This window comes from Chiloscyllium punctatum, chromosome 31 (genome assembly GCF_047496795.1).
Source record: "Chiloscyllium punctatum isolate Juve2018m chromosome 31, sChiPun1.3, whole genome shotgun sequence".
In the NCBI taxonomy this organism is placed as follows: Eukaryota; Metazoa; Chordata; class Chondrichthyes; order Orectolobiformes; family Hemiscylliidae; genus Chiloscyllium; species Chiloscyllium punctatum.
The window spans coordinates 79103462-79117589 of NC_092769.1; the positions used below are offsets into that span (position 1 = coordinate 79103462).

Below are 14128 nucleotides of genomic sequence, written 5' to 3' on the forward strand. Positions count from 1 at the left end.
CTAGGTAGATCATGTCTGACACTGCATTCAATGCTGTGCCCCAGAAAAGATAAATTGTACAAGATGAATCCAGACTAAAACATGTTAGGATGATAGGGGCAACATGTTTGTGGCCTGAGCATGGCTTCATATTGTTGAGTGCCCACACAGTTTACAAAGTTAAAAGTCATACAACGCCAGGTTATAGTCCAACAGGTTTAATTGGAAGCACTAGCTTTCAGAGCGCTGCTGCTTCATCAGGTGGTTGTGGATTACAACCACCTGATGAAAGAGCAGCGCTCCCAAAGCTAGTGCTTCCAATTAAACCTGTTGGACAATAACCTGGTGTTGTGTGATTTTTAACTCTATACACCCCAGTTCACACCGGCATCTCCAAATGACAAAGCTTACAGTGTTCATTGGGATAAATTCTGAGAAAGTGTGATGAGAAGATTAAAGGTAATCTGATTGAAAAGGTTTAAGATAGTTGAAGAGATTGATCAGGTAGTTAGAGAAACTTTGCTGTTTGATGGAGGAATGCAGAACAAGGGGACAGACATTTAAAGTTCGAGCTAGGTGATTGAGGGGGTTACACAAAGGCTGGTGGAAATCTAAAACGTCCCAAAGTACAGTTGAGGATGTGGAGAGTCAATTAAGAATTTTAGAACTGAGATTGATTGTTAACACCAAAAAAAAACTATTTAAGAGTTACAGAAACTAGGCAAGTAGATAAAATTAGGATGCACGTCAACCATGATTTCATTGATTGATGGAATATGACAGGCCCCAACCTGTTCCTGAGGAGATTATTGCAGACACAAAACAGTACACCATGTTCAGTCAGGGCACAGAGCACCCCCTGCAACATTACATGCTCAGACATTTACCTCTCATGCACACTGAGGTGGCTTCCCTTCTCCCTCAGGAATCAACTAAAATATCCTTTAATAAGTGCCATCTACATAATGGGAAACTATTAATGTTACAGAAATCCCATTAGTTAATGGCACAGACAGATAAATAAACTGACATGGAAAGTTCAAGAAAAGAGAATTCTCAGGGCACAGAGATAGCTTGAGTCTAGATTAGAGTGGTGCTGGAAAAGCACAGCAGGTCAGGCAGCATCCTAGGAGCAAGAAAATTGACGTTTCGGGCAAAAGCCCTTCATTAGGAATAGAGGCAGTGCCTGCAGAGTGGAGAGATAAATGAGAAGGGGGTGGGGGTGGACCTCTCCAACTCTATTAATGACTACCAACTTGACACTGACCTGGATTACACCTCTTTCCCACCCTACCTCCTGCAAAAACGCCATCCCGTATTCCCAAGTCCTCCGCCTCCGCTGTATCTGCTCCCAGGAGGACCAGTTCCACCACAGACACCAGATGGCCTCCTTTAGAGACCGCAGTTTCCTTTCCTTTGTGGTTAAAGATGCCCTCCAACGCATCTCGTCCACATCCCACCCTTCCGCCCTCAAACCCCACCCCTCCAACCGTAACAAGGACAGAACCCCCCTGGTGCTCATCTTCCACCCTACCAACCTTCGCATAAACCACATCATCCGACGACATTTCCGCCACCTCCAAATGGACTCCACCCATTTCTGCTTTCTGCAAAGACTACCTGGTCAGGTCCACGCCCCCCAACAACCTACCCTCCCTTCCTGGCACCCTCCCCTTCCACCGCAGGAATTGCAAAACCTTCGCCCACATCTCTTCCATCCAAAGCCCCAAAGGAGCTTTCCACATCCATCAAAGTTTTACCTGCACATCCACCAATATAACTTATTGTATCCATTGCTCCCGATGTGGTCTCCTCTACTTTGGGGAGACTGGACGCCTCCTAGCAGAGCGCTTTAGGGAACATCTCCGGGACACCCGCACCAATCAACCCCACCGCCCTGTGGCCCAACATTTCACCTCCCCCTCCCACTCTGCCGAGGACATGCAGGTCCTGGGCCTCCTCCACAGCTGCACCCTCACCACCCGACGCCTGGAGGAAGAACGCCTCATCTTCCACCTCGGAACACTTCAACCCCATGGCATCAATGTGGATTTCACCAGTTTCCTCATTTCCCCTCCCCCCACCTCACCCCAGTTCCAATCTTCCAGCTCAGCACCGCCCTCATGACCTGTCCTACCTGCCTATCTCCCTTTCCACCTATCCATTCCACCCTCCTCTTTGACCTATCACCTTCATCCCCACCCCGTTCACCCATTGTACTCTTTGCTACCTTCCCCCACTCTCCTCTCTGACCTATCACCTCCATCCCCACCCCCATTCACCTATTGTACTCTATGCTACTTTCTCCCCACCCCCCTCTCATTTATCTCTCCAATTTACAGGCACCCTGCCTCTATTCCTGATGAAGGGCTTTTGCCCAAAACGTCGATCTTCCTGCTCCTCGGATACTGCCTGACCTGCTGTGCTTTCCCAGCACCACTCTAACCTAGACTCTGGTTTCCAGCATCTGCAGTCCTTGTTTTTACCACAGAGATAGCTTGCGCAACCATGTGATAATTTTCCTTATTCTCCAATAAGTAATGCAGCATGTGTAATGTTCTTATTTACAACTGAACTTCTATTTGTATTTTTATAGACAGTGCTGCCCGTTTCAGTGAAAAGGATACAAAGGGCATGTTGGTATGGTCTCCCAACCACAACATTTCTGATGCAAAACGTAAGTGTTGTTGGTGAGGATCTCAATTTCAATAAGGAAAATTCAGCTTCCCTGGATCTGATCTAAAATAGAAAAGAAGAACTTCAGCTTGATTATTGACATAGTGGCAGAAGTAAATTCATTATTGGGATATGGATGTCACTAGCTATGCCAGTATTAATTGCCCTAGAGAAGGTGATGGTGAAATATTGCAATTTTCAACTGTTGTAGTTTTTGAGGTTTCAGGGCACCCACAGTGCTATTAGGGTTGAATATCCAGGCTTGACCTAGTGACCACGAATAATCAGTGTTAGTTCCAAATCAGGATAGTGTGTGGCTTGGAGAGGATCTTGCAGCTGATGGTGATACCTACTGCTCTAGCCTTTCTCACTGGCAGAAGTCACAGATTTGAAAGGTGCTGGTTGTTGAAGGAATCTTAGTGAGTTATTGCAGTGTATCAGATGATACACTGTGACAGCACTGTGTATCAGTGATGAAAGGAGTGAAAGTTGTGGATGTTAGATGGCGTGTCAATCAGCATTCCCTCTAACTTTCTTACTGGCTGTGTGGGCCTCTGAGGCCTGTATGTGGCCACAACTTCCAGAAGTGATCAACATGCGTAGAACACTGGAGCAGCTGCATGCATGTCTGCACTGCTTAGAGGGAATGTTGGCACCAAATCCAAGAAGCGATGGCTAGGTCAGTCACAGAGAGTGTGCCGATGGGTCAGCCACTAATAGAGAGAGAGAGACAGAGGAAGAGAGCGAGGGGGAGTAAGCCAGTTGTTGAGAGAGAAGAGCAATGGGTAGGCCAGTCGCAGAAAGAGAGGTGATGGGAAGGCCAGTCACGAATAGAAAGGGTTTGGAGGGATATGGGCCCAGTGCTGGCAGGTGGGGCTAGATTGAGTTGGGGTAACTGGTCGACATGGACGGGTTGGACCGAAGGGTCTGTTTCCATGCTGTACATCTCTCTCTCTCTGTGTCATGGAGTCATAGATTAAAACAATACAATCAAACAGGCTAATCACAGAGAGAGAGAAATAGTCAATAGAAAATTTGCAGAGAAAGAGAACTAATAAAGGAACTAATTAAAGAAATAGCTAGCAAATAAACTAATCTTGGTGGACCAAATTAAAAATCACATAATACCAGGTTATAGTCCAACTGGTTTATTTGGAGGCAGTAGCTTTCAAAGCACTGCTTCTTGAGACAACCACCTGATGAAGAAGCAGTGCTTCGAAAGCTAATACCTCCATAAAAACCAGTTGGACTATAACCTGGTGTTGTGTGATTTTTAACTTTGTCCAGCCTGGTCCAACACCAGCTCCTCCAAATCTTGGTGGACCAAAATTGAATAATTTTCAATATTATCTCTGATATGATACTGCTAAATATTAGAATGCTGTCTGAATCTTACTTTTAGGCAGTTTTCTTTTTCACTGATATCAGAATTCAGGATATGATGGAACAATCCCAGTTTTGTGTACTTTTCTAACCCTACATCTCTTTCAGTCGATGAATATATCGCCATGGCCAAGGAGAAGCACGGGTACAACATAGAACAGGTATGGTGAAGATTTCACGGATTTTCCCTGACTGATTCCCTCTGTGTTTGCACCCCACCGCAGGCCTCCTCTTTGTACCCCCCCCACCCCCCCAAGGCTTCCTGTCTGTTCCTCTTCAAATCCTATCCTGGCTCCCCCACGCGTGGGTTCCCTCTCTGTTCCCCTTCGACAAGAGGGGTCCCTCGCTTTGTGGGCTCTCCACTACCCATGGGCTCCCTCTTTGTTTCTACCCTACTCCCTCTCTGTGCCCCCCTCTGTGTGTTCCTTCTCTGTCCCCTCTACAGACACCCACTCCCCATTTTCCTCGCACTCTGTTTCACTGGCCAGCTCACATAGAGTCATAAAGTATTATGACATGAAAAGAGGCCTTTCAGCCCATGTTAGCACATCATCAGGCCCCTACCTACACTGATTCCCCTTCCCAGCATTTGGCACATAGTCTTGTATACTATGGCATTTTGAGTGTTCGTTTAAATATTACTTAAATGTTGTGATGATTCCTGCATCTACCATCTTTCAGACAGTGAATTCCACACACCCACCATTCTTTGGATGAAAAAAACGTCTTCTTAAAATACCCTCTCAACTGTGTGCCCCTTATCATACATTTTTGGCCCCCTGGGTAATTGCCCCTTGTACTAAGGTGAAAAGTGTATACCTATTCCTTTATATTACTATCAACTTCAATCATAGCCTCTTTAGCTTTCTCTGCTCCAAGGCAAACAGCACCTCCCTATATTGTTCATTTTCATAGCTGAAAATCTCCAGCCCAGGCAGCATTCTGGTGAATCTAACCTGCACCCTTTCTGGTCCAATCATATCCTTCCTATAGTGTGGTGAAGAGACTGTACATTAGCTCTGGCCTGACTAATCTTCTAAACAGCTCCACCATAACCTCATAGCTCTTGTGTTCTGCCTTGGACCAGTATCTCATGCACTACCTTAACCACTTATTCCACATGATCTATGGACGTGCGCATCAAGGTTCTTCTGATCCTTTGTATTATCCAGGGTTCTACCATTCATCATGCGCTGTATTGCCTTGGTAGTCCTCACAAGATGCATCACTGTACACTTTCTGCCCATCTCACCCTTCTCTTTCTCCACCCAGGCACTGGGGATGCTCTTATGGCACAAGCATGATGTTGATAAATCTCTCGCTGACTTGGCCAATTTCACTCCTTTCCCGGATGAGTGGACTGTAGAAGATAAAGTGCTATTTGAACAGGCCTTTAGTTTCCATGGGAAGAGCTTCCAGCGCATCCAACAAATGGTGAGCGCTGTCATGATGGATCCTGATTGGGTAGAACAGCAATCAGGCAGTGGATGTTGCATGACGATAAATTTACATTTCCTCACAGTGATGTGATGTGGATCAGGATCATTCCAATAGATATAGTTAGAACAGGAACATGATAGGACAGTATCTAGGCTGGACTGCTCATTTCCCAGCCCACTCAGGCGTTGAACTGAGTGTTGATTTATTCAGACTTCTGATGGGGCAAATACCAAATGTGATCACTGTGAAAGTTGAGCATGAGTCAGTTAACTGTTCCTCAGCCAACACCTAAAATTGACGAACAGGTCATTACCACAGTGCTGTTGTGGAACCTTGTTATGAGTAAACTGTTGCCTTTCCTACGTAATAGGTAATGATGTAGTGACATTGTCACTGGCCTAGTAATCCAGAGATCCATGCTAAAAGCTCTGGGGCTGAACCCCACCACAGAAAATATTTGATTTTAAATAATAACTTTGGAATGGAAAGTGTATTGGTGACAGTGTAACCACTGTTGGTTTATTGTAAAATGCTGTCAGGTTCTTGATTGTCATTTTGGGGAAAGATATCTGCACCTGGTCTTGGCTGTAGATTACTGTAGACACACAGCAATGTGGTTGACTCCAAAATGTCCTTTGTAATGACTTAACAAGTCACTTCGTTTTATCAGACTTTGAAATTAGTATATACAAGAAACAAAACCAGATGAGCTGCACAGCATCAATCAGAGCACCAGATTTGACAGTTTTGTGAACAGGCCCTGTCAATCCTGTCAAGTCCTACTTAGCAACATGTGGGGCCTTGTGCCAAAACCAGGAGAGCAACATAATGGATGAATCAAGCAATATCTTTGTCACAGAATCATATCTTAGAGACACCACCATCATCATAGATATAATGATTCAAGACTGGGCATCTGTGGGCCACCAACAGCAGCAGAATTGTCATTGCCCACAATCTGTGACCCCATGGCCTGTAATATCCTCACACCCTGCCATTATCACTGAACAAGATTTTATCCCTTGGTTTAATGTAGAGTGCAGGAAGGCATGCCAGCAGCAGCATCAGGCATACCTAAAAATGAGGTGTCCATTGGTGAAGTTACAACATCAGTCTACTTGCATGCCAAACAGTGTAAGTAGTTTGGAATAGATAAGCCTATGTGATCCCACAAACAATGGATCACATTTAAATTCTGAAGTCCTTCCACATTCAGTCTTGAGTAGAGATGGATGACTAAATGATACAGGAGGAGGATGCTCCATAAATATCCCATAGTTGGTGATGGTGAGCACATCCGTGCAAAAGGTGAGGTTGAAGCATTTGCATCGATCTTCAGCCTGAAGAGCCAAATGAATGATCCATCTTGGCCTCCCCTGAAGTCCCAAGCATCTCAGACAATGCAGTTCACTCCACATGATATTAAAAACAGCAGATTCTGCTGGATACGGCAAAGGCTATGATTTCTGACAAGTAGGAAGTAATATTTGCTCCATGCAAGTGCCAGGCGATGACCATCTCTAATGACAGAGAATCTAATAATTATGTCATACATTTACTGCTTTATCATTGTTGAATCCCTGATGTAAACATAACATTGTCTAGAAACTGAACTGGATTCACTGCATAAATACTGTGGCTAGCATGTCAGAAGCTGAGAATTCTGCAATGAATAATCTCCCTTCTGACTCTCTAATGCTTGTCCAATGTTTACAAGACACATGTCAGAAATGAGATAGATTATTCACCACTTGCCTAACTGGATGTGTAAAAGCTTCACACCATCCAGGATAAAGCAGCCTATTTGCATGGCGCTCCATCCACCATCTTCCATGTTGATTCTGTTGACTAGCTGTGTGAATCTACTTAAAATACACAAAACTGCCACAGTTTAAGACACCCTTATCTCCAGGGGCATTAGGATGGGCAATAAATGCTTATCTAGTTAGCAAAGCCCACATCTTACATGAGTAAAAAATATGATACTGATGAGTGTGTATGAGAAGAATGTGCTTCATTGGGTGTGAAACGATTTGAGTTGTCCTGAGATAGCAAAAGGCGCTGGAGTAATGCATGTATTTTTTTGTTTAGAGTTATTGGAAGCATAGGACAGCAAGGCTGATGATTTGGCAGAATTTGATGGTGGTTTCTGGTGAATAATGCAGTGAGTCAGTGATATCCTGCTTTTCTTGTAGTTACCAGACAAACTTATCTCCAGCCTGGTAAAATATTACTACTCCTGGAAGAAGACCCGGACTCGAACAAGTGTGATGGATCGGCAAGCTCGCAAGCTGGTACACAAGAAGGAACGGGAAGACAGGTTTGCGAATTGTTCTTGCGTACCACCACACACCCAGCCCCTGCTAAAACTATAATGTCCAAGGTACTATGTGGACAACCTTTGGAAATGATGACAGTTTCTCACCCAGTGTTGTCAAGTATCTATTACCTACCAAAGGTATCATATTGGCAATCCAGCCTGGTGCTACCTTCAGATGGGTATGCTTTCCAACGTAAAGTTTTCTCAGCCACTGACAGAGGAAACAAGCTGGAGACCTTCAGTATCTGTGATTCAGTTAAACCCCTCCTTTCACTAGCTGAGCTCTATAAATAAAAACACTTCTGGGCAAGCAGGACATGTGGCTCCATTCATGAATTTCAAACTAAGAATAAAGAACCCCTTGTTTCTGAAAATGAGCCAAACGCTGGAAGCTATTTCAGTCTCTGCTTTATCTCCTATTTTTCATTTTACTTGTTTCTCTTCTGTGTTGTAGTAATGATGAGGCAGAAGAAGTGACAGTGCAGATTGCAGACGACAGTGATTATGAACCCGATGTTAAGAGGGAGGTAAGTTTTGTTCTTTTTCACACTCTGTACAGGGTAGCCATTGACAACAAATTGTACCCTTTGTGTTCAGATTGTCCAATGTTCTCAATTGGATGGCTTAACTCATTGTTCAGTTGTTGGATTTGTTCCAAATTAATGTGCTACGTTATGCTGAATTATTCTCAGGATTCCTAGCTAAAGTTCATCTTATTCAGTAATTTTCCTAAGTGGCTGTTCCATTTGACCTTAGAATATGGTCTTGGCTTTGGAGCAGGAGGAGGCTATCCTGCCGTTTAAACCTCTACTATCAAAATTGCTGACTGTTTTTGTTGTATATCCTTTAATCTCATAATCAATAAAAACCTACCTGCCACAACTTTGAAACTTTTGATTGACCCCCAGCAGCAACAATTTTCGGGGGAAAGTGTTCCAGACGTTTGAAGAAGTGCTTTCTGATATCACCCCACGATCACCGTGGCTTAGATTTAAAGTTTCTGTCCCCTTGTTCTGAATCACAGCAAATATCTTCTCTGAGCCTGGTGAAAACTTTTAATTGTCTTAAACAGAGGCAAATTGTGTTACAGTGAAATTGTCACTGGATCCAGAAGCCCAGCTAATTATTAGGGCAGAGGGTGAAGACCCATCATGGCAGGTGGTGAAATTGAAATTCAGTTAGTCTGGAATTGAAAGCTAGTCTTAGTAAGAGTGACCATGAAACTAGTACTGGTGGAACTATACTGAATTGTTGTTCAAATAAAAATCTGCTTCACTCATGTCCCTTAGGGAAGGAATTCTGTCCTTATCCAGTCTGGTTTACATGTGACTGCAGACCCATAGCAATGTGTTGACTCTTAACTGTGTGAAATGTCCCAACAAAGCACACAATTCTAGAGATAATTGGAGATGAGCATCCTTACCAGCGACCCCCACATCCCATGAAAGAAGCAGCTCATTGAGATCATGCCTTAATCTCCTTTACTTGAGGGAATGCAGGAGTCAGTGTTTGTGTCCTCAGAATTTTACCTATTAATACCTTCTAGTGAATCTGTGCTGCACTCCCTCCAGGGCCAATATCTTCTACCTGAGAGGCCAGATCTGAACTCTGTTACTGCAGATGGAGGTCAAAGTAGAGCTTTTTATGAACAGTACAAAAGCAGAATGTTCAGGATACTGCAGATCTTAAATAGAAAGAAAAAATGCTGGGAGCACTTAGCAGGTCAAAAAGCATGTTTCAAGTCAGTATTTCAGAACAAAGACCTCTGCACCGACACATGATCTGGCAAGAGTTAGAAATTTAATAACTGAAAAGTGGTGTTGAAGTTGGGAAACAGAAGGTGAGCTCTGCAATCGGTTTGGTGGGCATGTATTGGTGGCAGGAGAGACTAAATGACAAAAGGTTACATGTTGTATGATAACAGACTTAATGATTAGATTAGATTCCCTACAGTGCGAAAACAGGCCCTTCAACCCAACTAGCCCATACCGACCCTCCGAAGAGTAACTCACCCAGACCCGTTTCCTTCTAACTAATGCACCTAACACTATAGGCAATTTCCCATGGCCAATTCACCTGACCTACACATCTTTGGACTGTGGGAGGAAACCGGAGCACCCAGAGGAAACCCACGTAGACACGGCAAGAATGTGCAAACTCCACACAGACAGTCACCCAAGGGTGGGATTGAACCTGGGACCCTGGTGCTATGAGGCAGCAGTGCTAACCACTGAGACACCATGCCGCCCCTTAATGTCTACAGGAAGTGTGAATGCAGGTCCCTGAATAACTGCTGTCTGAAAACAAACTGAAAAGTGAACAAGAGAGGGCAGGAAAAACAAACCAGCAAAGAAAAATAGCAAACATATACTGGTCACTTGGACAGAATGTGAGTGTTGCTGGATAAAGATACATTTTCTTGAAGCTCTCGCTTTCATTTGGACAATTCACAAAAAGTACGAAAGGTAAATCAACATTTGTACTGTATCAGAGGAAAGTGCTGATTGGTTGCACTCTGGAACAGATGTATCCATGGACAATGCATCATATAGATGATAACTGGTGGTTAACATCCATGTTTTGTTTAAAAATTAAACTAGCAGGTTGATTCTGATTAGTCAAGACATTGACTTGAGAAATGCACCAGAATGTGGCTATCACCTAGTTTGTTGAGTTTGAACAGTTGCAATATGTATTCTTTGTGTTTGCAAAGAAAGGCTCTGTTAATGTTTGTTGGTTATCGTGTGCAGAAGTGTAATTCTTAGCACACTCTGGTTTATTTAGCAAATGCAGTCCAATTGTGCAATCACATCTGATGTTTTTCAGCAACACTTAAAAACAACTTTGACAAGTCTTCATGATAAAGACCTCAAGATAAAGATTCAATTCATCTTGTATCTGTCCACTATCTCTCTCATATTTCTGCTTCTCTTTTGTTCCCAGTTTCTGAACATTTAGATATTTTGTTGAATGGGGGTAGGGATATGAAACAAGAGTAATGCAATTTGCAGGGATTTTGGAAATGTCTATAAAGAAGAGCATAATGATTGCAACAGTTCAAGATGCTCACAACCGTTTCCAGCCTGCAAAGCAGGGTAGTAATACCATAGGTTAATTAAAAGAGAAAGTTATTGCAATAACATGTAAAACACTGACCAATGCAGAACACAGCTTATTTTAAATATTGCTTGTGATTCTTCCTCTTCCTGTCCCCATAGCGCTCTGGGGAGCAGAAACCCACAAGTGGCAAATCAGTGACGGTGAAGAGAGAGTCTCAGAGCATCCAGTATCGCCATCATCCACCTCGCTCAAAGAGACGGCCACCTAAGGACATGTACCTCAGCCAAGATGAAGTTGCTGGAGTCTCTGCTAACCCCAATGCTGCCACCATCTCTCTCCGACAGTTGGAATCACAGCTCATCTCCATCAAGCGCCAGGTGACATACGGAGAAGTGTGAAGTCTGCAGTTTGGGGAGGGGGTGGGATGAAGTGATGGCACATTATGCTAACTAGGCCAGCATTGATCTAAATCCTGACCTTCCACTTCTGAAGTCAAATACACCCAAAAACAGAGAGAATTTGATGTTTTAAAATCCAATGTTGAATTGAGTTTGAGAAGACTGTCTAGCTGCCAACACTCTATCCTTTGAACCTAAAGCAAGAATGATTCATAATTTAATAATTCCAGCTACACGATGGCAGAGAGGCAAAACTAAAAAGATCTTGCTGGTAATGGTCAAGAGAGCATTACCTTATTAAATGCCTGGTTGGACCTGCCTTGGGCATATTTGTTGAGCCAAATATAGAAGGAACTTTTAGTTTGTATCTCATCCTGTGCTGTCCCTATCATAGAATCATAGTTCTGGGAATGTTTGTTGGATATAGTGTAGAGGGAACTTTACTCTGTATCCAACCCTATACCGTGCCTGTCCTGGGAGTACTTGATGGGTAAAGAATGAAATTTTATGAATTCAATTGACGAAGAGATTGGGTGATATGGCAGGAACTGGATGATTGGGACGGTTTAGGGAAAGAAGTAGTTCATGAATTATTGCTGAAGATGTAAGTGTTTTTGTCTCCCTCCTCTCTCACAGGTTCAGACAATAAAACAGATAAACAGTTCATTAAAGCAAACACTGGATGGGGGGATTGACAAACTGCGACCACCAGAGGTATGAGTGTTATATGGCTAATCCTCTCTTCATTGGTGCATTGCCTTTACCATCCAATGCCTGCCTTATTACAGTGATAATGTATTGGTGGTGTTCAGATATTTTGGAGATTGTTTCTGTCTGAGCTGAGTCACACAAATTTTGTGATATTGGTTTGATGAAGGAATATTGGCTCTTGAAACACTAATTTCAACTGCTTCTTGAATAGCAAGAATGTTTGAAGAATCTTATACAATCAAAAAAAGCTGAAGCAGAAAATAGCCCATTTGGCCCATCTGGTTGTGTTAGATTTCTAATCTCCACAAGTGGCCTTCTAATACAAGGTGACATCCCAGTTGAGGAGGGTCAGTGCTGAGGGAACGTCTCCCTGTCAGATGGTCATTGCTGAGGGAATGCCACCCTACCGGAGAGTCAGTGCTGAGGGATTGCTGCACTGTTGGAGAGTCAGCGCTGAGGAAATGCCACTCTTTCAGAGGGTCAGCGCTGAGGGAGTGCTGCACTGTCGGAGAGTCAGTAATGAGGGAGTTCTGCATTGTTGGAGGGTCACTGCTGAGGGAGTGCTATACTGTCAGAGGGTCGCAATGTTGGAGGGTCAGGGATGAGGAGTGCTGCATTATCAGAAGGTCAGTAGTGAGGGACTGCTGCACTGTTACCTGTCCTGCTCTTTCTGGTTCTTGTTTAAGATTTTCCATGGCTGCTGTCTGAAAGAACAGCGTAGAGTTCTCCCAGTGTCCTGGGACCAATTTTTCTCTCAACCAACACCACAAAAAAAAGTTAGTTTTATCATTTATGTGTAGGATCTTTCTGTGTGCAAAACTGGTTTCCTCCAATACAACAGTGACTACATTTCACAAAGTCTTTCATCGATTGTAATATGTTTTGGGGTTTCTCGTGTTTCTGACAGTCCGCTGGAGAAATAGGACTTTGGTTATTTTTTGAGCTGATGTCATGACTTGTACTGGTATAGTTTGTTTTCAATATACTTTGTGTTGTAATTCTCTCATTCTCCGTCTCCACAGTCCAATCTGAAGCTCAACTCACGCTGGACGACCGAGGAGCAGCTCCTGGCTGTTCAAGGTATCCACACATCTTTGTGAATACTGCAGGCTCCACTGCCATGCTTCCCCACCCTCATTTAATTAGGTTGACAGTATATTATTTCCTGAGTAGCTCCTTTTTGGCAAGCGTGATCTCATTCAGTCTGAGGTTGTAGAGTTTTTCCTCAACCAGGCAGAGTCCACTCATGCACTAGATGCTGCTTGTTTTGACCTGTCAGATCAGAAAGATGCTGGTGTTTTAAACCCTGTCTCTGTCTCTCTCTCTCGCTCTCTGTGTCTCTCTCTCTCTCTCTCTCTCTCTCTCACTCACCCTCACCTCCTTGATTCCAGTCACTTCCTGATCCAGGTCTTATTGATTGAAGCTATGTTGAGATGCTATGGGGAGCAAGGGAGGTGGAATAAATTCAAACATGCGTTACCCTATATCGACTGTGGACATGGGCACCAGTCACCTCATTGTCTCGGTGACAGAGAATAGGGAGGGGGCTTGGAGTACAAGGAACGCTGTGTATCTCTCTGTCTCTGTTTCGGATAGCATGTTCGAAGATGGAAATTCCCCAACTCCACACCAAAGGAAAAAAAATCCCAAAATGTTTCTGTGTTCAGGCATTCGTAAATATGGGCGGAATTTCCAGGCCATCGCAGAAGTGATCGGGAACAAGACGCTGGCCCAGGTGAAGACGTTCTTTATCAGTTACCGCCGCCGTTTCAACCTGGAGGAGATTCTGCAGGAATGGGAGGCAGAGCAGGAGGTACAGGGCAATGCTGGCAGTCTGTCGGGTCTGGACGATGGTGGTGCCTGCAACCCATCACTAGCTAGCAGCGAAGAGGAGGAAGAAGAGGAGGCCGAGGTACATGAGTTACATGCTGCCTTGTTGTGGGAGTTGGGGTGGAGGTGTTGTGCTGTGAGGTGGAGAGGGCTTTGGGCTACTGGATTCTTCTGAATAAATAAGGCATTAAGTTTTCAGGAGTATGGGTTGGGATCACCTGTCTAAGTTCTGTTGATTTGTGTATTTGGATCAAGTTTTATGTCCATTCACAATGATCTTTAACCCCTGCCTCTCCCCACTCCTTCTCCTTCTCCTTCTCCTTCTCTTTCC

At 43.9% G+C, this 14128-nt stretch overlaps 1 protein-coding gene across 2 annotated transcripts in view; it reads left to right on the plus strand.

Annotated features, from left to right (window-relative positions):
• Window positions 1-14128, plus strand: part of rcor2 (REST corepressor 2) — a 69375-nt gene that overhangs the window by 50104 nt on the left and 5143 nt on the right. For both annotated transcript variants that reach the window (XM_072551207.1, XM_072551208.1), the window contains 9 exons: window positions 2576-2656; window positions 4147-4199; window positions 5311-5472; window positions 7674-7798; window positions 8253-8325; window positions 11017-11235; window positions 11893-11970; window positions 12990-13047; window positions 13635-13879. In XM_072551207.1, coding sequence (XP_072407308.1) covers window positions 2576-2656; window positions 4147-4199; window positions 5311-5472; window positions 7674-7798; window positions 8253-8325; window positions 11017-11235; window positions 11893-11970; window positions 12990-13047; window positions 13635-13879 — 1094 coding nt within the window. The remainder of the gene's footprint in view (window positions 1-2575; window positions 2657-4146; window positions 4200-5310; window positions 5473-7673; window positions 7799-8252; window positions 8326-11016; window positions 11236-11892; window positions 11971-12989; window positions 13048-13634; window positions 13880-14128) is intronic.